The sequence below is a fragment of the Petromyzon marinus genome, chromosome 40 (genome assembly GCF_048934315.1).
Source record: "Petromyzon marinus isolate PM22_M1 ecotype Great Lakes invasive population chromosome 40, UKy_Petmar_22M1.pri1.0, whole genome shotgun sequence".
Lineage (NCBI taxonomy): Eukaryota > Metazoa > Chordata > Hyperoartia > Petromyzontiformes > Petromyzontidae > Petromyzon > Petromyzon marinus.
In genome coordinates, this window is record NC_133706.1 from 5,506,769 (window position 1) to 5,533,472 (window position 26,704).

Sequence of the window (26,704 nt, forward strand, 5' to 3'; positions counted from 1 at the left end):
CCCACTGTTAGATTCCCCCCCTCCCCCCTACTGTTAGAGCCCCCCCCCCCATTGTTATTTCCAAATCTTTGTCCACCCAGCTGCATAAATGGGAACACCGCTGCCTATCGGCAGGTCATGTGCAGTGGCGTGATTAGTGGATAATTATCGCTCACAGCACATGGAACTGAAACTCGCACACACAACAACCTCGTGGTCAAAACCCAGGGGAAAATTCCCCATTACAAGGCAGCTAAGTCGAAAATAAGCCAGCAGGCAAAGCTCTCTTCCAACCACAAAAAAATATTTGTTGCAGACATTCAATATTTCCTTTACGCGTTCAAAAGTCAATGGAGATATGATTTTTTGGATACTTTTGCAGAATTCAAGAACCTATTATAAACAATTTTTATATTCCAAAGTCTTGTCTGAGGTGGGATGTAATTCACCACTCATAGGGCTTTGACATCGATAGGAAATGTGTACGATAGGAAATCAAATGGGTTGACATCTTAAAAACAAAGTGAGCAAAGACACGTGGAGAGATCCATGCAGGGAATTACAATGAGAGACAGAAGGAGGAAACACGGATCAGGTAACAAAAACGAATCACAGACAACATATTGACTGCTAACGTTGCTAAAAAAAAGACAATGGCCACTGGACGAGGCTGATGACTGAATGGCAGCCAAAGGAGGGATTGTGGCTGGGTGGATACCCACTGTGGATATGGAGTGACGAGGTATGGAGTGACGAAATTAGCTCATGTGAAGGAGTGAGTTGAATCGTGGCATCGTAGGACGACTGCGTCGGAAGGCCTTCGTCCAGCAGTGGATCAATTATGGCTCGTGTGGCGGTGATGATGACGGTGTGAGGCAGCCCTGGGCCAGCGATGGTATATTCCACATTGCTTTTACAGGGGCCACGTTCATCGTTGCGACGCAGTGGCGAAATGTTAACTACCTCGCGTGGTATACAGGAGGTCGTGGGTTTAATCACAACCCTGAAATCTGCTGTATATTTGGAGTTTGCGTGTCTCTCTCCCCGTGTGTCGCGTGGATTTTTCTCCAAGTTCTCCGGTATGTCTCTCCAACATATAGAAACACGCGTTTATAATATTTGGCCGCTATACATTTACACATGATAAGCCGCTTCGTTGAGCTGTCATTTATGACCAGTTCGCTTCTGAAAAACAACTGTATAGCTCAGCGGACCCTGTCTGCTATATAAACAATAGTTTACAGTTCGTAGTTTATATTCTTGGTTCTTTCGGTAAAGTCACGTAGATTGCTTGTGTTGCAGTCGAAACGTCGTGAGAATTTTATTGTTTTATATTTTTATTATTTTATTGTTTCCCTTCTACGTGGTGACTTTACCGAAAGAACCAAGAATATGAATCGCTGCAGTCACGAAAGCTTAAAATCAAAATTTAGTTCGTAGTTTGTTTTATTGCGTGGTGACTGCACAAAGTCACGTAACCAACAGGGTGGCCCTCATTTCACCTCCCCTACCCCCCCCCTAGGCCAGCCCTGAACTTGTGTTGTAAACCCCACATTGCAACGGTGGGAACAGTCTGTCCACATGGCGTGTTCATCCAGCAGTGGATTGACAAAAGGCTGTACAATGCACAAATCCATGAAAAAAGACCTACGCAAGAATACCTTTAGTGTAGGCTCAGCGACAAAGAGATGAGTGCCACTCTCATTTTGTAGTTTACAGTTTGACTTTGACCAATAGCCACCACCACTTCTTCTTACAGTACAAGTGCACGATCTACTGCTGGGATGAGGTCACTGATAGCCCGGCCACTGCCTCATTTGTTGTACAAGTTAAAGGCGCAGCCCTTCAATATCTTGCTCACGCCGCTGTTGGCGGAAGGGCTTCCACTGGAGGGCGTTCTAGAGAGGGTATTTTGGCCTACTCGTTCACGCTGGCCAGACGTCTTGGAAGAGGTTTGGAGTACCCGCACTTTTCTGCCCACCACACAACATCTGCTGGACGGAAGTTGGGGATATTTAACTGCCGCGAGGAGAGACAGAAACCAGAAAGTCCACCGGTGCTGACCATTATTACATCACGGAAACTTTGTGTTGCACCGCACAGAAAGGGTTCTACAACGGAAGTAACGACACAAATACGAACACCTCAAAACGTCCACGTTTTTTATTCGCTGTGCTTTTAGAGCAAATTAATTACCATCACCAGACTACTTTCCTCCTATACTTCTTCCTTTTCGTCTGACTCATTTTAGTGCATGGGTCATAGACCAAATAGATAAATTGTCGGTATATCCTGACATGGCAAAAACTTGAGTTCGACCAAGAGCTATAAAACTACAAAGACATTTAATGAGAAAAATACTTTTTTTAATGCTTAATAGAAATCACATAATAAACTTTTATTATCCAGAATTTGCCATCCTTTGTGCGACCTAATTCTACTCTGGCCCACGGACTACGATAATTATTCCTGATTGTTTTCTCTGTTCTCTAAATCACCGATGGAGATCACTCAGAGTATAAATGCGCGTGAGCATCGGTCAATCAAGGACGTGTAACCACGGTTCTTTGTTGTATCTGTAAATAAGTAATATTTACATCAACTTTTTTTTAAAAACACGCTTTAATGAAATGTACCGTACGAGTGTAATGGCAGAACTCCACGACTCCAGAAAGTGGCCCCGAAGCTTGCCATAACGTAAGGGGACCGTGGATAAATAGACCCAAGCCGAAACATAACATATAAAAAAGATTTCGATTTAAAGCTTTCGTGACTGCAAGGATTCATCTTCTTTGGTTCTTTCGGTAAAGTCACGTAGAATGAGAATAAAATAATAAATTGATAAAATAAAATTCTCACAATTTTATTATTTTATTCTCATTCTACGTGACTTTACCGAAAGAACCAAAGAATATAAAAAAGATTGTTTAAAAATATCTATATTTTAATGATAGAATATGGTATTGTCATCAGTATGACATAAGTATACCAAGTTTTTAGTCGATACCACATTTGGAAGTGGGTTAAAATTGAGTTACAAAATTTGAGGGTACAACAACCACAACAGACAGAGTTAAATAAAAGCGTGTAAATTAAAAAAAAGAACTTCATAGCTCATCGGATTTCTCCAGGATACATACAAGATAAAGATTACGGATCTTTGCGTTGTCGTTAAAAGAACAGTACTAGATCTACTGTACATATAAACTACACTCTAACACATTACATAAGTATTCCGAATAATCACATGTTCCAAATGTACCATATCAGTACAACATGTGTATCGTGACAGCACACGTGTGTGTACAGCAGAAGGAATGCGTGGGGGTGAAAGTGTCACTTTAAATGCCGGATCTGTCTGTGTGCGCGTGTGTGTGGGCCCTGTGAATGTACAAAGGCGGCCGGGCGTGGTGCTGGCCACCCACCAAACTACTCTAACAGCACTTGCCCCAACAGTCTGTTGAGGGTCTACACGGGCGATCTTTGTCTCCTTGTCCTCGTCAAGATCTTGCGGTGTGTGTGGGGTGGGTGGTGGTGGTGAGAAGTGGCGGCCTGGGTAGGCGACCAATGAGGCGTCGGGGCGGGGAGCTTCGTCGGCGTCCCACGCCTCTATAAAGGAGGAAGCCGCTACCTCCTTCACTATCAGCTGGTCGCCACCACCACCGCCGCATCGCCGCAGGTAAAGTTGCAGTGGGGGGGGGGGGGGTGGTGAGGTGAGAGACAGAGAGAGAGAGACGGCGCCAGGTCGACTAAAGAGGGCCTCGGGTGACCGCACGTGCCCAGCCGAGTCGCGCGTGGTCCGAGTTCGATCCCCGGGCTACGGTGGAGCTGTGTGGTGCCGAGGTCGTCAAGCTGACGACGGCGGCGGCGGCGTCACCCCCCCCCCCACCCCAGGCTGGTGTCGGCCTCTCTCCGGCAAGGGAGATCCTCTTGCTCCGGCGGTCTTCGCGAAATTGTCAGAGGTTGAGGTGGGGGGGGGAGGTGGTGGGTCACGTTCGCCGATGAGACATCGTCAGCGTGGGAGCACCCACACACGCGTTCGAAACCATTGCTGGGTTTGACAGCAGCACGATGATGATGATGGGGGGCGACTTCACTCTGTGTGGATTGTGTGGGGGCCCACACAAAAGTGCCACCAGGGCCCACCCGTGACCTCTCTCTCTCTCAATGAACAACCCTCCTCGCTCTCTCTTTTTTTTACGATCAGAGGAAACAAGAAGATGCTCGGTGTAGTCGGCACTTTGCTTCGTTCATCATTTCGGTTTTTTTCAATGCTTTGCTTTATGTGCACCCCCCCCCCCCCCTTTTAAATGAAAGATTTCACGCTCTGCTCTCCTTACCCCTCTTTTTTTTACAATCGCTCTCTCTGTGTCGCTCTCTCTGCGCTCGATGTTGCCGTGATTGCAACGTTTTGCTGGACCTGGACGATCCAGCAGAGGTCCGAGGGTTCGCGGCAGTGGAAACAATGGGCAGGTGAAGTCTGTCCACCCAGCAGTGTATAATAAACATGCTTGCGCGGTTGGCTAATTGCGGTGTAAAAGAAGCTCGGCATAATACACCGCGGTTAGTGTGGGTGGGAGCACTCGCACAGTGGTGTGGGTGGGTGCTACCACGCTGTGTGTGGGTGGGTGCTACCACTGTGGGTGGGTGCTACCACTGTGTGGGTGGGTGCTACCACTGTGTGGGTGTGGGTGCTACCACGCTGTGTGGGTGGGTGCTACCACGCTGTGTGGGTGGTAGCACTCACACTGTGGTGTGGGTGGGTGCTACCACGCTGTGTGGGAGCTACCACGCTGTGTGGGTGGGTGCTACCACGCTGTGTGGGTGCTACTACGCTGTGTGGGTGGGTGCTACCACGCTGTGTGGGTGCTACCACGCTGTGTGGGTGGGTGCTACCACGCTGTGTGTGGGTGCTACCACAGTGTGGGTGGGTGCTACCACTGTGTGGGTGGGTGCTACCACGCTGTGTGGGTGCTACCACGCTGTGTGGGTGCTACCACGTTGTGTGGGTGGGTGCTACCACGCTGTGTGTGGGTGCTACCACTGTGTGGGTGGGTGCTACCACTGTGTGGGTGGGTGCTACCACGCTGTGTGTGGGTGCTACCACGCTGTGTGGGTGGGTGCTACCACTGTGTGGGTGTGGGTGCTACCACGTTGTGTGGGTGGGTGCTACCACGCTGTGTGGGTGCTACCACGCTGTGTGGGTGGGTGCTACCACGCTGTGTGGGTGGGTGCTACCACGCTGTGTGGGTGCTACCACGCTGTGTGTGTGGGAGCTACCACGCTGTGTGGGTGGGTGCTACCACGCTGTGTGGGTGGGTGCTACCACGCTGTGTGGGTGGGTGCTACCACGCTGTGTGGGTGGGTGCCAGCGTGAAAGAATAATCCGAGTAATCTGTTAGGGGGCTCTCTATAAAACTCCTAGTGGAGGCCGGGAGGGAATATCAGGGCAACACCTATACACGGTATGTGTGTTGCTGTGTCGCACTGTGTCCCACGGTCCTGATAGAGACCATTCTTGCCTCTTATCAATTAACCATTCGGCGTTTATTGAATGGAGCGGAATAGTTGATAACTGTGCTGATGGATCAAACTTTAGTCCGATTTAAATGTCGTATCTACAGTCAATGAAGCGCATTACTATTCGCACGTATGGTACTATACGTACACACTTTCTACATGTATTTTGCTGCAGGTAAGGGCCTCAAGATGCTGTGTGGGTTGTTCGACCATACTTCACCACGCTGGTCGGGTGAAGGTTGCCATGCCGGCAGCTCTAGTATTCAGCTGTACAACTGACACGAATTGCCGCTCGGGATTTGGCCATGTTACATCTCAGCTGGGCGCGTTGGTTTGAAGGCAATGTGGTTTTTTTTCTTCAACGGTTTTATATATGTATTTGTGTGGAAGCCTTGTTAGACGAGTGGTTTGCCAACAGGTGTTTTTTGAAAACAACAAATTTATACCAACGTAGGAGTCGAGAGTTCAAAACTCGCCCGGAACATATTTTTAAAATATTTTTTTAAATATTATATTGTCACACATTATATATTTTTTCCTTTTTTGAGGTAGAGTCGCATGAAATGCTTCGGTGTCTTTACAAAAGTTTCGTATTATTATGTAGTGCATCGAATGAGGCAATTAATGGATAGGGTCAGTGACGTCATTTTTGCACTAACCCCATTTTAAAGTGAACTTTTAACATTTTCATTGATGTTTTATACATTTAAATTTCACATTTAAGTTGGTTGTGGTGGAAAAATCGGTTGAGCATTCCAGTATTGGAAAGCAGACGTCTTCAAGAACCAATTGGAGAGTTTGCCATGGATAACGCTCTGCGGATCTATCCAACGAATAATCAAGTGAATGCTCGTAATGAAGCAGTGATTCAATTCTTCAGAGCTCTTAAGACCCCTATGTACACAACAGCACAAGATCAATTAGTGGATGCCACAAGATATATTGAACATATCCAAATGAACACAATAATACCAAAGGACATGAATAAGACCGTTGGCCAAAGTCCTTTTAAGATCCAACATTGATGTATCTAAAGGACTTGTAAATGGTGCAATTGGATGTATCAGAAAAATCACGTGGCCTATTCCTTCTCGTGCACAATTGCACGAAAGACAAATACCTGAGCTAGTTTAAATAGATTTTTGCAAGGACGGCACACACGACATTAAGCCCAAATCAGTTCAGTTCCCTGCTAATCGTGGCTATGGCACAGCTGAACGAAGAATGCTGCCACTAATTCTATCATAGGCACCGACAGTGCACAAAATGCAAGGATGTACAGTGCATCATGCAGTCGTGTACTTGGGATCAAAGGTCTTCGAAGCAGGTCAAGCATATGTTGCGTTAAGTCGTGTCGGCTCGCTGGATGGACTTCAAATTGAGGATTTGGTCAACTTAAAACTGACCGGAAACACACCATGCAATAATGAAGCGTTAGCAGACATTTATATAATGAGAAATCATCAATCAGATTAAAGAAGCTGGATTTGTGTGACAATACCTTATACACACAAACAACATCAAGGCAATGTATAGAGTTAACGGCAGTGCTCTCGGATCGCACTCTCAAATGTAAGGTCCACAAAAGAAGTAGACTTGGTCTTAGACTGACTATTTTTTCAAGTATTTTGAAAAAGTATCAAAGAATATTCCTTGTTAAAATTGCTTTGTTAAAATAAAGACTAAAAATTATAACAAACTCCTTAAAACATTTTTTTTAAACCAGCGGTTTTATTTTAAAGTGCACTAAAAAGTACAAAATAATTTATTTTCAGCCGCCACCAACTGATCAGAATATTTTTGGACATTTGTAACTAAAAAATAAAACCGTGGGGTGCTTGAGTAGGGAGACTTATAACTATTGCAGTTCAGCGCAGTCATTGTAATCTTAAGTTCTGTAATATTTCACAGCGCTGCCTCACTCAAGACAAAGTTCCCCTGTGTGGCCTGTAACAAACTGTTTGGGCAAGTACCATTAGCGATTATCACCTATGAAGGCCGGAACAGCACACGAGGGGTTGGGTGGCCAGCACCACACCCGACCGCCTTTGTCTCCCTAGTGGCGATGTTTACACACCGCACCAGGTACTCATTTGAGGCTGAGTCGACCTAGGGGAGGCCAAGGACCGGTTCAGATATTCGTCACTGGTGTTGGCCGTGAGCGGGAATCGAACTCGGGTCGCCGGGTTCGTAGCGCAGCGTAGCGCTAACCGCTACACCACCGCTCTCAAGACATTACCTGTCAACAACACCCAATACATAGTACATCAGACACATTCATAATACACACATTCACAACAAACATTCATAACATAATACTACAGATACATGACACACACGTGTAGTGACTGACTCAAAGACACTAAGAGTAGGAGGCACTCTGTTTATTAACACGGCCTAACATTTAACACTAAGTGACTGTTTCCCAGTGAGGACAGCTGGTAGACTGCCTGACTGGCAACGCCGAGATGGTGAAGACTCCAGCAGCAGCACGACGGGGATCCCACTCTAAACGACAGCCACGTGGACCCCTCTCGGCGCCCCTCTTATACTGTCAGCGTGGCCTGCCTCCGCCCCCCGCCAAAACCCCTTCTGGAACCGACTAGTGGGTTCTCGATGTGCCCCATCTGTAACCTTTCCCCCAGATCCCTCTGGTCTATCACGTGACCTGCTGTCAGTCAGGGCTGTTGCAAGCTGTAGATCCCCTTCCCTGCCAGCAGCCAGCGCTATGCTGCTACGTGACCGGTTTTATGTCACTACACAAGTACTACTGGGTAGAGACATGTACCCTGGTACACAGGGACAAACACAGCAACTGCAGCCTCTATCCATTCCGCCACGCCTTACTCATTCACGATTACAGAACGGCGCTGCAATCTCGCTGATAAGTGGATAGTAGAATGGTGGTGGCACAGTCGATAGATAGCGCCCTGCACTTTGAACCTGGCAGCATCAGTTGGTTTCCCATCCTCGGCTAAGATCAGGAATCGCCGGCGTGTGAAAACTGAACAGGTCCTGGGAGGGAATCGGCATCTGTGTTCGGGTGGGCAGGAGGAATTCGATTTGTACCGAGGTCTCGTACCCGTACTGGTATTGTTGTGTTGAACTTTATTCTATTGTATCGAGATCTCGTACTGTACAGGTATTGTGTTGAACTTTATTCGATTGTATCGAGATCTCGTACCTGTACTGGTATTGTTGTGTTGAACTTTATTCTATTGTATCGAGATCTCGTACTGTACAGGTATTGTGTTAAACTTTATTCCCAGTGGTGTGTTGGTAGACCGAGTGCTGACTGAGAAACGCGTGTGGGTTTGGTCTGCGCAAAAAGTAGCAGCCCTAGGCCATGCTGACTCCCCCCTTCATTCTGCACTAACCATTTGTGGTGAAGTATGGTCAAACAACCCACTCGGCAGACGCGGTGAGCGTGGGGAGGTCTTCATCCAGCAGTGGATTGACGAATGTGATGTGATTTCACACACATGCTGGTTGACAGCACAACAATGACGTGTGTGATGCAGTGGGACTAAACCCAGGGCACTTGTTGAAGGTGGATTGGGATTTAATGAATGAAACAACCGGGGTAATTTTGAGATAAAAAAAGCTGAATGCGATCATGACCATCAACTTAGCAATGTGTCTGAAGAGTTAACATTTACAATAGTTGCACATTATCACCCACGATGCCATGCGGACCAGACACATGGACGCCAACAGAGAGCAACAATATGAAAAGTGCGCAAGGAAGCATGGGGGGAGAGGCGAGGGTACGCGTGATGGGAATGAGGCTGACTACCCTAACCTAGTGAAGGAAATTCCACATTCCACTGGTTGGGACAGGTCATTCCATAGGAAGGCCATTTTTAGTCGTGGAAGGTTTCTTTTGTCATTCTGGTTGCTCTGTGCATTCTGTAACGTTCCCGTTCTGCCTTAATGTGAACTGATGCCTACTTTATTGAGGGGCGATATTGGCACGTAGAATTCGTATTGGTTGATTTGAGAAACACCAATTGCGCAAAGAGGAAACACATGGGTCGGGAACAAAAGGAGAGTTAGAGGCGTCGCTTTGACTGTTTATCTTTCTCGTGTGGTGACAAAGGCTGTTCGTACACCATTTGTGTGAGACACTTTGAGGTCCATATGAAAGCTGGTATCATATAAAAAGTGCCTTGCACAAATCGACGAACTTGGTTTCCATTGTACATGACGATTGTTGTCCTGGGGCATTATTTTTTTGCTCGGAAGAAAATTAAGCGAAGTGTGGCCGGAGAGATGAACGTGAACACCGCAACAGCAAAAAAAACATTTGGCCTTTCAGAATAGTTTCGCAATAGGATAGTATAAGCAATTTGGAAGATTTGAATAGAACATGGCCGGAAGATGTTATAAATGTAAGCAGGAAGTGTTGTTTAGCGACTTTTGCACCCTATCCAGTCTTAGCCTCATCGACAGAGCGACATCACGATCCCAACTGCGAGTCGAGCGGTCTAAATACAGAGCCACGCAGCCACACCACGACCCACGAGAACGCTGCCATTGACGTCCTTCACCTCTCTCTGTTGCCGTCTCCTGCCTTGCAGCCTGTTCTGACTCTGAGACGGGAAGAAGACGAAGATGAAGCTGCTGCTCGTCGCTCTGCTGGGGGTCGTGGCGTTGGTCTCTGCGGCCCTGGCCTCTCCTTTCCTCGACCCGGAGCTGTCGCCCGAGTGGGAGTCCTGGAAGGAGTTCCACGGCAAGACCTACGGCGAGGTCGGTCATGACCACAACGCACGGCGCCGCCTGCGTGGCGCGGCCATGCGCTCGCACCGCAAGAGCGTTGTAGAGCGTTGTAGAGCGTTGTAGAGCGGCTCCTTGTTCAGAGACGTCCACGTTGTAGAGCGTTGTAGTGCGGCTCCTTGTTCAGAGACGTCCACGTTGTAGAGCGTTGTAGAGCGGCTCCTTGTTCAGAGACGTCCACGTTGTAGAGCGTTGTAGAGCGTTGTAGTGCGGCTCCTTGTTCAGAGATGTCCACGTTGTAGAGCGTTGTAGTGCGGCTCCTTGTTCAGAGATGTCCACGTTGTAGAGCGTTGTAGTGCGGCTCCTTGTTCAGAGATGTCCACGTTGTAGAGTGTTGTAGAGCGGCTCCTTGTTCAGAGACGTCCACGTTGTAGAGCGTTGTAGTGCGGCTCCTTGTTCAGAGACGTCCACGTTGTAGAGCGTTGTAGAGCGGCTCCTTGTTCAGAGATGTCCACGTTGTAGAGCGTTGTAGTGCGGCTCCTTGTTCAGAGATGTCCACGTTGTAGAGCGTTGTAGAGCGGCTCCTTGTTTAGAGACATCTACGTTGTAGAGCGTTGTAGAGCGGCTCCTTGTTCAGAGACGTCCACGTTGTAGAGCGTTGTAGAGCGGCTCCTTGTTCAGAGATGTCCACGTTGTAGAGTGTTGTAGAGCGGCTCCTTGTTTAGAGACATCTACGTTGTAGAGCGTTGTAGAGCGGCTCCTTGTTCAGAGATGTCCACGTTGTAGAGTGTTGTAGAGCGGCTCCTTGTTCAGAGACGTCCACGTTGTAGAGCGTTGTAGTGCGGCTCCTTGTTCAGAGACGTCCACGTTGTAGAGCGTTGTAGAGCGGCTCCTTGTTCAGAGATGTCCACGTTGTAGAGCGTTGTAGAGCGGCTCCTTGTTCAGAGATGCCCACGGAGATGAGCATGGCCCCAGCGCATTGTTTGAGCGAGGAAGATACAGCAGGGTTGCTACGAGTTTTACCCTGGACTGTAGTCTGAGAATTGCCATTTGAATAGATTTTTACTGAGATCTGATGATATTGCATTGAACGGTATTACAGTATCAAGCTTATTTTGTTTAACCTCGTGTTCTCAAGAGACAAAAACAGTCGCATTTTCAAGAGTGACTAAAGGCATTAGCCTGCCAGGAGGGGGCGATTATTGCTTTGTATGATCTTTATTGAGTAATTTGCAGTGCAACTTTATAACTTGGCAAACTTGGACCCTGACACCGGTACACATTGGCCTACTCTTGCAAATGAAGCGCGATCTTTAGTGTCCACTCAGGAGCAGACGACATGTAGTAGTATTATCGATATTACACCCACAATAATAATCAGCGCAGCTGCTGGTTCCAAACTGTGCACTTGTGCCAAACTGTGAAGCGGAAACTGCGCTACTGCGAGGCAATGTCACTTCCACATACTGCACAGGATACCGCACAGATTTGATAGACTGAGAAATATGTCCGGGTTTGATCAGCACCTCCGATCAGCATGGTTGGCTATGCACGGTACGAAACATACGTACATACATCTGCGGCAAATCTAAGATACAGTTGACACTTAATCCCAAATTCATCATCACCCCTCCTACTCGGGGTGATGTGCGGCTCACGAGGGAAACTTGTAGATAAGCGGGGTCTCTCTTGCATACCTGTCAACCCCTTATCATTGCCTATCATATTACAGACCAAATTCAGACCTTATTTGTCACCCCGTGCCCTTATAAATCTCAACGTTTATCCTACAAAGTCCCCCGATCACAAGGGAGAAACACAAATAAATGGACAAACCATTTTTTTGCCTGCATTGAAACGACTGTACGCCATATGGACCTGAAAACTCATTCCCTGCACAAGAATACGGGGTAAACTGTATGGGTTGATGGCTGTGATCTTGGCTTGTCTCAATTTAGCGATTCACAGACACGAGTCCGCACTGTTATTACATCATGGGTATGACAAGCAATGACCAAGTGTCTACAGAGACCACGCTCATTCGCATTTGATCTCGACACAGGAAGCCATTTCTGGTTTCCAGACGGGTTGACAGCCTTCATCTCTGAAATTACAAAATCAATATATGTTACAAAAAAATATATACCGGATTTTACAATGTAGGCACACAGATTACATAAACGGTTTGTTCCTTTTTTTAATGGAACTCCAAGGACCTTTTTGGGTGTGGTGATGAAGCGTATCGCTTGCTGTACTTCAACATAAACATACAAAGCACGATGATGTCGAGATTATTAATCGCAAGGAAGTCTTCCCTGGTGGAACACATTCCAGCCAAACCAGTTTCGTTGCGGTGGCAGCTTGTACAATTATTGATTTAGAGTGAACTTTACATAACAGTTCAAGTAGACAAATGAACACACAGGCCAAGTGAGTACAGTGTTCGTGAAGGTACTATTTCCTCTTAGCGTTGTGTCCTTAAACAGGTTGGTGTAGATGACGGGTTTTAGCATGTGCTGGGAGTTGCCACCTGTGTCTTGGTTTTCCTAGGATAATCTTGTTGAGATAGCCATCCTGGGAAATCCATGCGCCTTCCCGGGATATAAAGTCCCAGCTTTTGTCAGTCGTTTAACAATAATAAGAATGCACCACTTCTACTCGTGTGTTGTCCGGGCTGTTTGTGCCTCAAGAGGTGGCAACTCTCGCAGGCACTGCAGCTGTGCGTGGGGCCCTGTTAATGCCGAAGCCACAGCAAGCCCCCTTGCTGCTTGGGGTGGTGCCTCCTCCACTCCTGGCCCTGAGGCAGCGGAGGGAAATTGCGCATTCCGTTGTTGGTGTTCAATCTCGCCACAGTTTGTCCACCGTTAAATTGTCACGAAGCGGTGTCAATTTAATGGACTCTTGAGAGATGATGGGCTGAGCCAACCACCCCAACCCAGGTTTGAACGCTTAAAATTTTGTAATGCGAGTCCAGTGGTATAACCACAGTGCTGTCCGATTTTTCATCATATTAACAATCAGCCATGATCGACCCATTGCTGGCCGAGGGCCTCCCGATGCCGTCGCCATTTTTTGTGGCCCTGCGATGCCACAACCCCTCTGGCTCCTACACATAAACCACAATGTCATCGCTTCATCTCCACGTTGTTCACCCTCTCAGACGCTTTTTATTTTCCCTGCCATTTCGTCATCAGTCTTTTCCATAAGTCATCGTCCCAACTAGCGATGTGTCATATATGCTGAACTTCTTTTGCACCGTACGTGGTCAACCACGCTTATCAGAGGTGCGCAAACCCGCTTACTTTCCTGCACGGTCGGTGTGATGTCTCCAATATTCATTCGTTCTCCAATCCCGAACTCCGAGGCCATTTAATACCTGAACACGGTGCTGGTTGCTATTGCATTGCATCCCTTGACGCGTCGCTCTGCCTGCTGTGCTGCAGGAGGAGGAGGGCTGGAGGAGGATTATTTGGGAGAAGAACCTCAAGAGGATCTCCGTGCACAACCTGGAGCACTCCATGGGCAAGCACACCTGGCGCATGGGCATGAACCAGTTCAGCGACATGGTGAGCCAGGACATCACATACCTCCGCTACGCTTCGCTCCCACGAGATTAAAAACTACCACATAGGACATCGGATGTGGCTCGTACAAGGTCGTACAGATTGTGCCAAAGTGCTGTGGGGAGATGGTGAACCAGACGTTTCCTCCTTCCCTATGCCTTCTTCATTTCCATGAGCAGTTTAAATGTACGGGACAACAGATTTGGCTCGTGCAGATTTAATCACCTTGAGCAGATGGTGAGTCAGACGTCTGATTTTCTACATTCTGTTGAAAATCATGGGCAAGGGAAACACATTTTGGCCATTGGCAGACCACTCGGCTGCCACCACAGATATTCTGTGTTCAATTCCTGGCAGTCTTATGTATTAAAATCAGATTCCCAAGTGCAGTGAGTCATTGTGTCTCAGCCCAGCCAACAAAAAGACGTAAGAATTTAGTTTTTTCACTGAATCTTACCAAGCCCAGCTCCGCTCCTGAGAGCTACAGTTCATAAAGACGTCGGATAAAATACAGGCGGCAAGTTGAACTTGTAGACCAAGGTGTGTACTCAAGAGACCAAGATGAGTCTCATTGGCACGAGTGACTTTGGGGCAATTCGGCTGCCAGTAAGGGGCCGATGATCGCTGTGCAATTTGCGGGACCCTTCTCTGTAAGATGGTCCAAATAGATTCTGTTTTGTGACACGATGCCGATTGTGTGGAAACAAATTGTGGGGAAAAAGACAAATAATTAAGATTTTCATCAAAATATACAGTATTCTTGGTTATTTCGGTAAAGTCACGTATGAGGGAAACGATAAAATAATAAAAATATAAAACAAGAAAATTATCACGACGTTTCGACTGCAACACAAGCAATCGTCATCAGGTGTGAAAACCACAGCAAGAAAATTTGAAAAAAGTGGCGGCTATTTTTAACGTTAGCACCACGGAAAGCAATTTGACAGTTTGTTCAGATGGATGAGTCCATCTATGTTCAGAAAAGAGGAAGGGGGAGAGGAAAATAATGGATGCGGTCTGAAAGCCACCGTAAGCGTGAACAATAAATTAAGACCCGAAATGGTTTATCAAATCCTTCCAATGATTGCTAAGCCAGAATCCATCTTCTCGGTTAATATTGTCTCTGTGTTTGTATATGTGGATAGCCTCATGAATGAATCTCTCATGGTAGCCAGATTGCTTGCAAACAACCTCTGTCTTGGAGAAGTCAATGTCATGTGAGCCTACTGAATTATAACAGTGATCTGCCACGGCCGAGGTGTTGGTCCTACCGTCTTTTAGGTCTGCTTTGTGTTCACGGATGCGGTCCGAGACATGGCGTTTGGTTTCTCCAATGTAACTACTACCACAGAGGCAACTTAGTTTGTAGACGCCAGGGTACTGTATGTCCGGAATCACATCTTTTACAGACGGAACCAGACCACGGATTTTATGTAATGTGTTGAATCGGACCTGGATCTTGTGTTCATTCAAGATTTTGGAGATCTTTTTTGTGATCCCCGCAATGTAGGGTAAAGTGATGGTTTTGAAAGACTCCTCAAGAGGGTCCTTCTTCATGGTTGGAGTGATAGCTTTGCGGATTTTGTAGTCGGAGTAACCATTAGCCTTAAGACTTTGGTGTACGTGCTTGAGTATAACAAAAATATATTTCGGTTATGAGTCAAGATGACAATGGCATTTAAGGATTCAAGCGTGTTTTATCTTGCTTGTACCATCTGTCACATTTGTTTAGTCTTGTTTCAATAGCCTAAAGCTCTAATAGCATACGATTTGCATTTAATTTGTAGTCCTGCTAAATAATTGAATCTTACGACAATTGTTGACTCGCTCACACACTATGATAAATTCATTGAGTGGAAAAGCCAAATTAGTCATGAAATAAACGATTCGTTACGCCACTAATATTTGTTAAACATTATTTATTAAATGGATGAGTAAAAAAAATACCTATCAATCATGTTGGCGAGACACAAATAGTCAACGTGGTTGTTGATGATATCATAGCAATGGAGCCGTGTTCTTCTCATGTCCTTTTGACATTCACTTTTGACTTTTCACAGTGTGACACTCTGTTGTGTGACATATCTAGGCGGTTTAGTTGAGGAATCGACTGACATATCTGGCCTTGCTTTGAGAATGTGTAACTTCCACAGCTGGCTCGGGGCAACAATTGGAGATACAGTGAGGGAAAAAAGTATTTGATCCCCTGCTGATTTTGTACGTTTGCCCACTGACAAAGAAATGATCAGTCTATAATTTTAATGGTAGGTTTATTTGAACAGTGAGAGACAGAATAACAAAAACAAAATCCAGAAAAACGCATGTAAAAAAGATGTTATAAATTGGTTTGCATTTTAATGAGGGAAAGAAGTATTTGACCCCCTCTCAATCAGAAAGATTTCTGGCTCCCAGGTGTCTTTTATACAGGTAACAAGCTGAGATTAGGAGCACACTCTTAAAGGGAGTGCTCCTAATCTCAGCTTGTTACCTGTATAAAAGACACCTGTCCACAGAAGCAATCAATCAATCAGATTCCACACTCTCCACCATGGCCAAGACCAAAGAGCTCTCCAAGGATGTCAGGGACAAGATTATAGACCTACACAAGGCTGGAATGGGCTACAAGACCATTGCCAAGCAGCTTGGTGAGAAGCTGACAACAGTTGGTGCGATTATTCGCAAATGGAAGAAACACAAAAGAACTGTCAATCTCCCTCGGCCTGGTGCTCCATGCAAGATCTTACCTCGTGGAGTTGCAATGATCATGAGAACGGTGAGGAATCAGCCCAGAACTACACGGGAGGATCTTGTCAATGATCTCAAGGCAGCTGGGACCATAGTCACCAAGAAAACAATTGGTAACGCACTACGCCGTGAAGGACTGAAATCTTGCAGCGCCCGCAAGGTCCCCCTGCTCAAGAAAGCACATATACATGCCCGTCTGAAGTTTGCCAATGAACATCTGAATGATTCAGAGGACAACTGGGTGAAAGTGTTGTGGTCAGATGAGACCAAAATGGAGCTCTTTGGCATCAACTCAACTTGCCGTGTTTGGAGGAGGAGGAATGCTGCCTATGACCCCAAGAACACCATCCCCACCGTCAAACATGGAGGTGGAAACATTATGCTTCGGGGGTGTTTTTCTGCTAAGGGGACAGGACAACTTCACCGCATCAAAGGGACGATGGACGGGGCCATGTACCGTCAAATCTTGGGTGAGAACCTCCTTCCCTCAGCCAGGGCATTGAAAACGGGTCGTGGATGGGTATTCCAGCATGATAATGACCCCAAAACACACGGCCAAGGCAACAAAGGAGTGGCTCAAGAAGAAGCACATTACGGTCCTGGAGTGGCCTATCCAGTCTCCAGACCTTAATCCCATAGAAAATCTGTGGAGGGAGCTGAAGGTTCGAGTTGCCAAACATCAGCCTCAAAACCTTAATGACTTGGAAAAAATCTGCAAAGAGGAGTGGGACAAAATCTCTCCTGAGATGTGTGCAAACCTGGTGGACAACTACAAGCAACGTCTGACCTCTGATTGCCAACAAGGGTTTTGCCACCAAGTACTAAGTCATGTTTTGCAGAGGGGTCAAATACTTATTTTTTTCCTCATTAAAATGATGACCGTTTGTGTTATGGTCGAAACGTCATGAGAATTTGTATTGTCACTTTACCGAAAGAGCTAAGAATATGAATTACTGCAGTCACGAAAGCTTTAAATAAAAATTTATAACATTTTTAACATGCGTTTTTCTGGATTTTTTTGTTGTTATTCTGTCTCTCACTGTTCAAGTAAACCTACCATTAAAATTATAGACTGATCATTTCTTTGTCAGTGAGCAAATGTACAAAATCATCAGGGGATCAAATACTTTTTTCCCCTCACTCTATGAGCACTGGCCTACTGTATACTGAAACTCTGACCCTGACCCTAACCCTGATCTGAGCTAGGTTGTGCTGCGATTGTAGCGCTTGACTCGCAATCGGAAAGTCGTGGGTTCAAATGATGGCCACTTTGTCGGACGTTGACATTGATTGCCCTATAGAGAAAGACAAATATCCCCATATAGGCTTAATAGACTGTTGGGGCAAGTGCTGTTAGCGAGCACCTATGAAGGCCGGAACGGTACACGAGGAGGTGGGTTGCCAGCACCACGCCTGACCACCTTTGTCTTCCCAGTGGCGATGTTTACACTCTGCTCCAGGTACTCATTCGACCTAGGGGAGGCCCAGGACCAGTTCAGATAATCGTCACTGATGTTGGCCGTGAGCAGGAATCGAACCCGGGTTGCCGGGTTTGTAGCTCCGCGTGCTACCCGCTACAAAGACAAAGATCCCCCATATAGCCTTAACAGACTGTAGGGGCAAGTGCTGTTAGCGAGCACCTATGAAGGCCAGAACGGTACACGAGGGGGTGGGTGGCCAGCACCACGCCCGACCGCCTTTGTCTCCCTAGTGGCAATATTTACACACCAAACCAGGTACTCATTTGAGGCTGAGTCGACCTAGGGGAGGCCCGGGACCGGTTCAGATAAGCGTCACTGGTGTTGGCCGTGAGCGGGAATCGAACCTGAGTCGCCAGGTTCATAGCGCAGCGCGCTAACCACTGCACTACCGCTAACACCAACAACAAAGAAGAGCATTTATGAATGCTCTCTTGAGTCGAAAGTTACGGGACTAGGTTAATGAGCTTTATAGGTGACTAAGTCGAGACTATGTGGAGAGTGGTGGTGATGTTGTTAGCACACTGTCCACAGCTAACATCAGTGGCGAGTGGTATCCGCCCCCGCCAACCCATCACCTTCATCTTTTACTGACCAGCGTGGTGAAGTATGGTCAAACAACCGTCAGGACCCACATGGCATGGAGAGGCCTTGCCCCATTAGTGGACTGACAAAGAGCTGTAGTCACGTTGAAACCATGAAGCTGACGACACTCTAACCCGGCTTAACTACCGTCGTGGTAACCTATGTCCGCTCGCTGTGAACGCGTGTGTCTCGTTCAGACCGGGGAGGAGTTCCAGCAGGTGATGCTGGGCTTCAGGGGCTGGAACGGCACCAGCAAGGCCCCCCGCGGCGCCACGTTCATGGCGCCCGCCTTCTTTGAGGCCCCCGAGTCCGTCGACTGGAGGAAGCAGGGCTACGTCACCGACATCAAGAACCAGGTACCGCCCGGTCAAGGTCACGATCAGGAGGTCATCGTCAGGACCAGTGTCTTTACGGTCATTATTTATTCCAGTGAAACATTACACGGTTAACATCCTACCCCCAGAATTGCGTCAGGGTCGTATTCCTACGACCCCTGGAGTTGAATCAAGCTCCACTCTGTGAACCAATGGCGGGGGGGGCGGGGGTTTGCTCTCCAGTTTCGCAAGCAGCACTTGTCCCCAACAGTCGATGTAAGAAATATTTGCCTTTATCCGCCTCCGCTCCACAGGGCGACTGCGGCTCTTGCTGGTCCTTCAGCACCACGGGCTCCCTCGAGGGGCAGCACAAGCGCAAGACTGGAGTGCTCGTGTCGCTGAGCGAGCAGAACCTGGTGGACTGCTCCTCGACCGAGGGCAATCACGGCTGCAATGGAGGACTCATGATCAACGCGTTCAACTACATCAAGAAGAACGGGGGCATCGACTCGGAGGAGTCGTACCCGTACAAGGGACAGGTGAGGGAGTTTGGGCCTATTGTCTAGAAACCCCATCACTCATCTGGTCTCGATGTATGTTGAACTATTTTCGCACCGTACGTAGCCAACCGTGCCAATCGGAGGTCGATTGTTTAGGGAACCTCATCGGAGGCTGATCAGTCAGTCGGAATATCATCAGGATATTTATTTCGACTGGAGGAATCCCATGAGCTTTGAAGCTCTTTTTTTTTCACAGATGTCCCCAGTAACCGTTACCCTCGCAAGCACCATCACATGCTAGTCAGCACTTCAATGTCATCAGCCATCAGACCAACAATCCACCTAACACCTGTGCCGTAGCTGATTTAAATTCCTACATCTCTCTGGTGCACATACTTCTCGACTGGCAAACCAATTAAACAACTCATGTTTTTTGGTTCTTTCGGTAAAGTCACGTAGATAAAAAAAATAAAGGGAATAAAAATAATAGAATAACAAAAACAACAAAACACACTAATAAAGACTGTAGCCTGGTTCTTAATCTCAGTGAGCGTACCAGTACACTCACCGAGGTTAAGAACCAGGCTACAGTCTACATTAGTGTTTTGTTGTTGTTTTTTATTTGTATTATTTGTATTCACTTTAATTTTTTTTATAATTTTCTATCTACGTGACTTGGCCGAAAGAACCAAAGAATATTAATTCCTGCTGTCACGAAAGTTTTAAGTCACAATTAAACAATTAATATGGCAATCCACAGTAATTACTCATTCACAACAAAAATCATCAATTAACTTTAAAGTTAGAAATTACATAAATTAACAATTAAACCATGAATTGCCAATTCATGCATTCATACCTGAGTAATAAACTGACTAATTTAATCAACAATAAAGCATAAAGGCAGTTTCTGCACGTGCCTTGGAATGGCGGCTCGTGATTGGCTGTGGCGCGCGAGTCAATCCCCTCTGCCCATGGCCGCGTTCTGGGAGCGGGGTTTGGATCGGCCAATGAGAAGCCGCGCCTCGGTGAGACCCTGCCCCTCAGTGGGGCGATATCTCATTACGCCCCTCGGGGAGCGATATATATAACTGATTCTATGAAATTTATTTTAGAAAACAGAATCCCTATAAAAGGAAAAAAAACAACAACATTAATTTGTTAAAGTTCGCAAAACTTTTCAACAGTTATTTTACTTGTTTTTATTTAAAATGAAAAATTTTGTGACAAGGATTTTGTTGTTGTTGGAGTGCAATCCCCCATACAGATGGGGCGTCTTTTATTCTATTGTCTCGAGACCCCATCAGAGACCGGTCTTGTCAGTTTGCCGTCTAAAGACTCTGTACTAAACACCTCAAGGCTTACAATGGCAACGCTGACGGTGTTTGTAATACGCGTTGTATGCGTCGCACAGGTCGAAACGTGCAAATACGACCCCAAGAACAAGGCCGCGGAGGTCACCGGCTACGTGGAAATTCCCGAAGGGGACGAGGAGGCCCTCATGAACGCCGTGGCCTCCGTGGGCCCGGTGTCGGTCGCCATCGACGCCAGCCTCGCGTCGTTCCAGTCCTACGGCTCAGGTGGGCGCTTAGTTGAGGCGCCGCGTGCCGCTTCTCACGTTTCTCAGGTCGGGCTTTCAGTGGGCCAAAGTTTTACGTGAGGACCTGAGCCGTGCCTCAACGTGTGCCGAGCCAGGCTGAGTTGTTGCCCCCAAGTTGGGAGGCAAGTCAGAGTTTTTTCCTGGGGTAAGTAAACGGCACTGCTGTGAATGTGACGGCCTAGGGAGGAGGCCTGTGAATCCAAAAGGAATTCCTGAAAGGTAGGTTAGGAGTTTGGGATGTTTTAGTGGAAGAGGTTGGTAGGTTAAGTCGGGTAGAGGGGCCTTGGTATGGATGGTTAATAGGCTTGGAGGTTTAAAGAGGTCAGGCAGCACAGAGATTATGAAACCTGTGATGTTGGTCAAGGGGCCCCTTAATTTCTTTGTTTATTAGTTTGTTTTTCTGCTCGAGCAGCAAGTCTCACTTAGTCTCAAGGGTTCTGCTTTTAAGATGTATTTTTTTTTTCAAATGCCTTACTGAATGTATATCTCCTCAGGGAAACCGGCCACCTCCTCCCCATCATACCCTGAGGAAACTCATTTAGTGTGCAGTGAAAATCTCAACCAGTTTTGGGGATCCCCTTCACCAACCTGTGCTGACTAGTGTTGACCAGCGCGTAGAGTCGGGGGGGGGGGGGGCGGGGGGAGGCCTTCCTCCAGCAGTGGATTGGAAAAGGGCTGTACATACAATGGGGGAGAATTCGACGAAAACATGTTGGAAAAACATCCTATGTTGAACCGCGAATAGTCTAAGTGGAAATGTGATATGTGGAAATGTACTGACGGTTATTCTGCTATTGTCTTCTACTTACGGCTCGTATAGAGCAAACTTGAGGGATCCATTTGGAAGTTTTTACGTGTTTTTGTTTATTATCCTTCCCCCGCACCTCCGATTTTTAGCATGGTTAACTACGTACGGTGCGAAGGAAGTTCAGCATACGTACAAGTGTTTCAGCAATTCCATTGCTTTGTCTGAGAGGTGGTGAATTGCCAATACATCGCATTAGTGCCGCCATTATGAATGAGGAGCGGTGTTTCCCCCTGTAACCTGCAGGCATCTACAAGGACGCAATGTGCAGCCACCACATTGACCACGCCGTGCTGGTCGTGGGCTACGGTGTGGACGAGATGGGGCAGAAATTCTGGCTCGTCAAGAACAGGTGCGTTGTTACGAGATGATCATTCCAACCGGACAACAACCACACTATCTCATGTAATAAACATTATTTACTCCCCCCATACAGGGACTCCTCTGCATACGAATGAGTTAGGTTCCTGAGGTCTGTTCGTAAGTTGATTTGTTCGCAAGTCCAACTTTTTCTCCTGTCGATTCCCAACGTGTTTGTACGGCGTGTACGCTAAACACGGGAAATGGCTTTAAACGTTGTTTAATCTCCTGTAGATGTAGATACCACTGGTTCTTCACGTTCTGCAGATGTAGATACCACCACCACCATCTGTTGCGTGGTGGTTGAACTTGCGACTGTTGATCCGAACAGGCAACTGGACATACGGACAGGTTTGTTCGTATTTCTGAAAATTCGAATGTTCATAAGTAGGAGGAGGCCCTGTATACATTTTCACTTCCCTTCTAGAGGCCCCCCACATGGGTGGGGGCAGTGAGCCCAATTTCCTCCCCCCTTCAACACGAGTCGCTTGGTTTATAGTCCACAGTGCTAACCACTGTGCCACCGAATATATTAGAGATGAAAAAAAACACAAACGGGCTTGTGACGCTGCTCATCTCGTTTGATGGCTCAAGAGCCAGTGGTGTACATTCCACATTCCTATGGCAGGTTCAAGTATATATGGCATTCACAATTGGTTTGTAAACACATCTGTATGCATGTTGAATTTCATTCGCGCCGTACGTGGCCAATCGTGCTAATCGGAGGTGTGGTAATTTGGCGTTCGTCTTTGTAACAATGACAATTATTTACCCAGGGATAGCCTTACCGAGTCTCAAAACTATTTTAGAAGGGTCCTACAACGAAATGTTCGGCCATTACCATTCATGAGCGTTTGGCTTCATGTGGGAGAACCAGAGAACCCGGATAAAACCCACACGTGGAAGGAGGTATCACTCAACACCAACATCTCCTGGCCACCGTGGGGCTGGAGTATCTAAAATCTGACCTATCAAAATACTAACCAGGCACAACCCTGCTTAGGTGGCTGGGCATGTGTGGTGCAGGCCACGCCTACACTGAACACATGCACTGAAGTGGCCTTAATAGATGCTTGCTGAATTATTAATCTTGAGCCGTCTATAGGCTCTGTGATTATATATGTTGCCCTATAGATGTGTAAGAGTCTCGTGTGTGTGTGTGTGTAGAGCGGTAGCGCAGTAGTTAGCGCACTGCACTAAGGACGTGGCAACCCGAGTTCGATTCCTGGTCATGGCTAACATCATTAGCGAATATCTGAACTAGTTCTTTGGCTTTTCCTAGGCCGATTTATCCTTAAATGAGTACCTGGCCAGGTGTGCAAACATCAGCACTGGGGAGAAAAAGGTGGCTGGACCTTGTTATGCCCATACCATCACAGTGTGTGTCATACCTACCCAACAGCACTTGTCTGCACCATCTGTATGACTCAATATCTGTGTTCTGTGTGTGTGTGTCTCTGTGTACAGCTGGGGAGTCACCTGGGGAGAGCAGGGATACGTGCGCATGGCTCGTGATGACAACAACCTGTGTGGCATCGCCACTATGAGTAGCTACCCACTGGTGTAATAATAATCTGGTCTGCCTGCCTCCTCTAACAAAAGACAAATATAGTGGTACACAATTTCCCATTGGTGCACCATCAACCGCATCTGAACATCACCAGCAGGCCGTCGTGCACATCTCCATAAATGTAAAAATTAAAGACACAAGCCACAGCAGTGCAATTATGGCCACGCAACCCAAACTATTGACCACACAGTGAACAAGTGTAATCTGCGCGCTCCTTCGACGCAGGAGGAACAGCAAAAGTACACGAACTATCTCCTTGAAGCCGCCTCGTGGCCAGTAGACCTCAACACTGGCATCTAGCTCCTGAACATATAGTTTCCATGCGCAAGGATATATAATAGAATTGCCCATTTAAGTCAAAGTCAGATTCAGGCATTTCGGTCCTCAAATTAGCAATCGTTGGTGCTCATCACTATCAGAGACCGTGTGAAGGTCTTTTATTTTTTTTAAATATCATGTGTGGGTGTGAACCCTGCACAAGATCCTCTCCTAACCACTTTCCACTTTTGTGTCAGACTAACCCCCCCCACCATCCCCCTATACCTTCACTCCCTCCCGCAGACAATGGCGAGACACAAGCGAATGTGTGCCAAGTAGGGTGTGGTGCCCAGTTGGCACGGTAGGGGCCACAGGTGGTGCATCTCAGTCGGCCAACCCATGGCACCTGCTGGGTCTGTCCCGTGACCTCCTGTCGGCAGCGAGCCTTCGGCACTTCACGTGGCCTCAAAGCGCACGTGGCCTGGCACAGGCGGTGTGGTGACGTCACCGTCACTTGGTGGCGAATTGCGGCTATAGGTATTGGTGGTGCCACCACACCTTGTGGTAATTCCCGCCAGCGAGAGCCGATGAAACCCGTCTTCTCAGTCGTGCTGTCCGGGCGGGGGGCTACCGTTGGTGGCCAGAGAAGAGACTGGGTACCCCGAGTGCTGCCCAGTCTCTTCGCTGCCAGAGCTCGCAGAAGGCTCGCCACGTGCACGCACGCACGCATGCACTTGCACCGATTGCCGACATTAAGACTTGAGATTGGAACGTGACAAAAACAAACTTGACAACCTTTACATAAACGACAATTGAGCCACAGGAAAGGGTTTTTTTTTGGGTTGGATCGCCGTAAATATAAATGGGTCGTTAAAGCCGCCGCCACCACCCGACACGGCTAATTAGTAAGGTTTGTCACGTAAACAAAACGTGCCAATTGGTTACGACTTCAGCACACCAGTGTATTGGAGAGTAAATCCACAACATTTGTGGTGCAGCATCAACGCAAGTAAAGCTGTGGTCACTCTACTAGCAAGCCTCTCCAGTCGTCATCCTAACAGCCTCAAGAAGTACCTCGACACTTAGCGGTACTCAAAGCAACCACATGAGCGGCTGCTCAAATGGCCTCCAGTAGCTGCTCCAAGCTGACATAGTCACTGCTCTATAACCGCTCTCTGGCCTGGTTTTTACACCAGCTTGCAGAGTACTCCCGATCCCTACGCAAGTTATTTGACTTAATCTGGTGTCCTCAACACGAGGAGTTCCGCGGTGGTGAGATGTTAACGCCCTCGCCTGATATGCAAAAGGTCGTTTCGTTCGATGCTGACTGTGCCGCCTGCTGTATATTTAGAGTTTGCATGTTCTCCCCGTGGTTATGTGGATTTTTCTCCGGGACCGATTTTTTTCCCCCCTCCACATTAAGAATCGACACGCGCTCAGGGTATTTCGCTGCTATACATTTCAACATGATGAGCAACTTCGTCAAGCTATCATTTGTGGCGAAGTTGCTTCTGAACAAGAACTACACAGCTCAGTGGGCATTTCCTGCTGGAACTAAAAAAAAACTGTTTAGTTTCTATAGTTTCAGTTTATCTACCTCCTATCATGTTTTATTTTTTTATTCAAGGCTCTCTTACCAGCTCATCGACTCCCATTTCCTCCTCCACCACCACCACTAACTCCGTTCCCTCCTTATTCAAGGCTCTCTTACCAGCTCATCGACTCCCATTGCCTCCTCCTCCACCACCACCACTAACTCCGTTCCCTCCTTATTCAAGGCTCTCTTACGAGCTCATCGACTCCCATTGCCTCCTCCACCACCACTAACTCCGTTTCCTCCTTTTCTCCCTGGCAAGACTCACGCTTTCTCCCCAGCCCCCACTCTGGCTTCTCTCGGTTCTCGTCGTCCCAGGCGGTCACCCGTCTGTCTGTTTTGGGCTGCTTATTTCTTCCTTTACGATTTGTGCGCCAATCCAGCTTTTGGGATGAACCACCGTCGGAATTTACCAAGCTTCGCTTCTGATTCAAGGAAATTTTCATGAGTCTCAAAATTATTGCCTGCATTTATAAATAAAATAAAACACGTTGCATCCGTATACAGGTTAGCCATGTTTTAAACTGATAAATGAATGTTAAACATGCTTGAATTACAGGTGCAATTTTTTAAAAAGAGATCCTTTTAACAATGCCTTTCTATGCGTGTGTTTTTTTAAATAAAGGGATCTTTGTAAACGCTACACTATCGTTTATTCTTAATAAACAACTGTAAAATTGAATAAGGACCGTGCGTTTTTATATGGAGGAGTGTGGTGTGTACGATGCCCGATGAACCCCCCCCCCCCCCGACACGCGAGTTGCATTCCCAGTTGGTCGAGGGCAAATATCAGCGGCATATTGCGTTTGAATCTGTTCTGGGCTTCTCCAGGACGGCTTCCCCAGGCTAAGAACCTCTGGTCTATCTTGGGGTGCACGCACATGTTTTATTTCACGTTTGAGAGCCAACGGGATGCAAGGCTACAGTAAAGTTTTAAGAACCACTGCCCGAGAAGAGCTTTGCCTGAATTGCGTATAAACTACAGCACTAAATTTCGATTTAAAGCTTTCGTGACTGCAAGGATTCATCTTCTTTGGTTCTTTCGGTAAAGTCACGTAGAATGAGAATAAAATAATAAATTAATAAAATGAAGCAAAATTCTCACGACGTTTCGGCC

General features: G+C 47.1%; 1 protein-coding gene across 1 annotated transcript; it reads left to right on the plus strand.

Moving 5' to 3' along the window:
* The first annotated feature begins 3,550 nt into the window (after nucleotides 1-3,550).
* On the plus strand, nucleotides 3,551-26,230 carry LOC116950702 (procathepsin L-like). The gene is made up of 8 exons (XM_032968679.2): nucleotides 3,551-3,658; nucleotides 10,080-10,248; nucleotides 13,659-13,781; nucleotides 18,784-18,942; nucleotides 19,215-19,439; nucleotides 20,815-20,980; nucleotides 22,052-22,157; nucleotides 23,633-26,230. The coding sequence occupies exons 2-8, from the start codon at nucleotides 10,114-10,116 to the stop codon at nucleotides 23,730-23,732; spliced, it is 1,014 nt and encodes a 337-aa protein (XP_032824570.2). The 5' UTR covers nucleotides 3,551-3,658; nucleotides 10,080-10,113; the 3' UTR covers nucleotides 23,733-26,230.
* The last annotated feature ends 474 nt before the right edge of the window (nucleotides 26,231-26,704 follow it).

Coding starts and splice junctions, on each gene's coding strand:
- LOC116950702 (XM_032968679.2), top strand. CDS start 10,114: ATGAAGCTGCTGCTCGTCGCTCTGCTGGGGGTCGTGGCGTTGGTCTCT. Junction 10,249..13,658: donor ACGGCAAGACCTACGGCGAG/GTCGGTCATGAC, acceptor GCTGTGCTGCAG/GAGGAGGAGGGCTGGAGGAG. Junction 19,440..20,814: donor CGTACCCGTACAAGGGACAG/GTGAGGGAGTTT, acceptor TGCGTCGCACAG/GTCGAAACGTGCAAATACGA.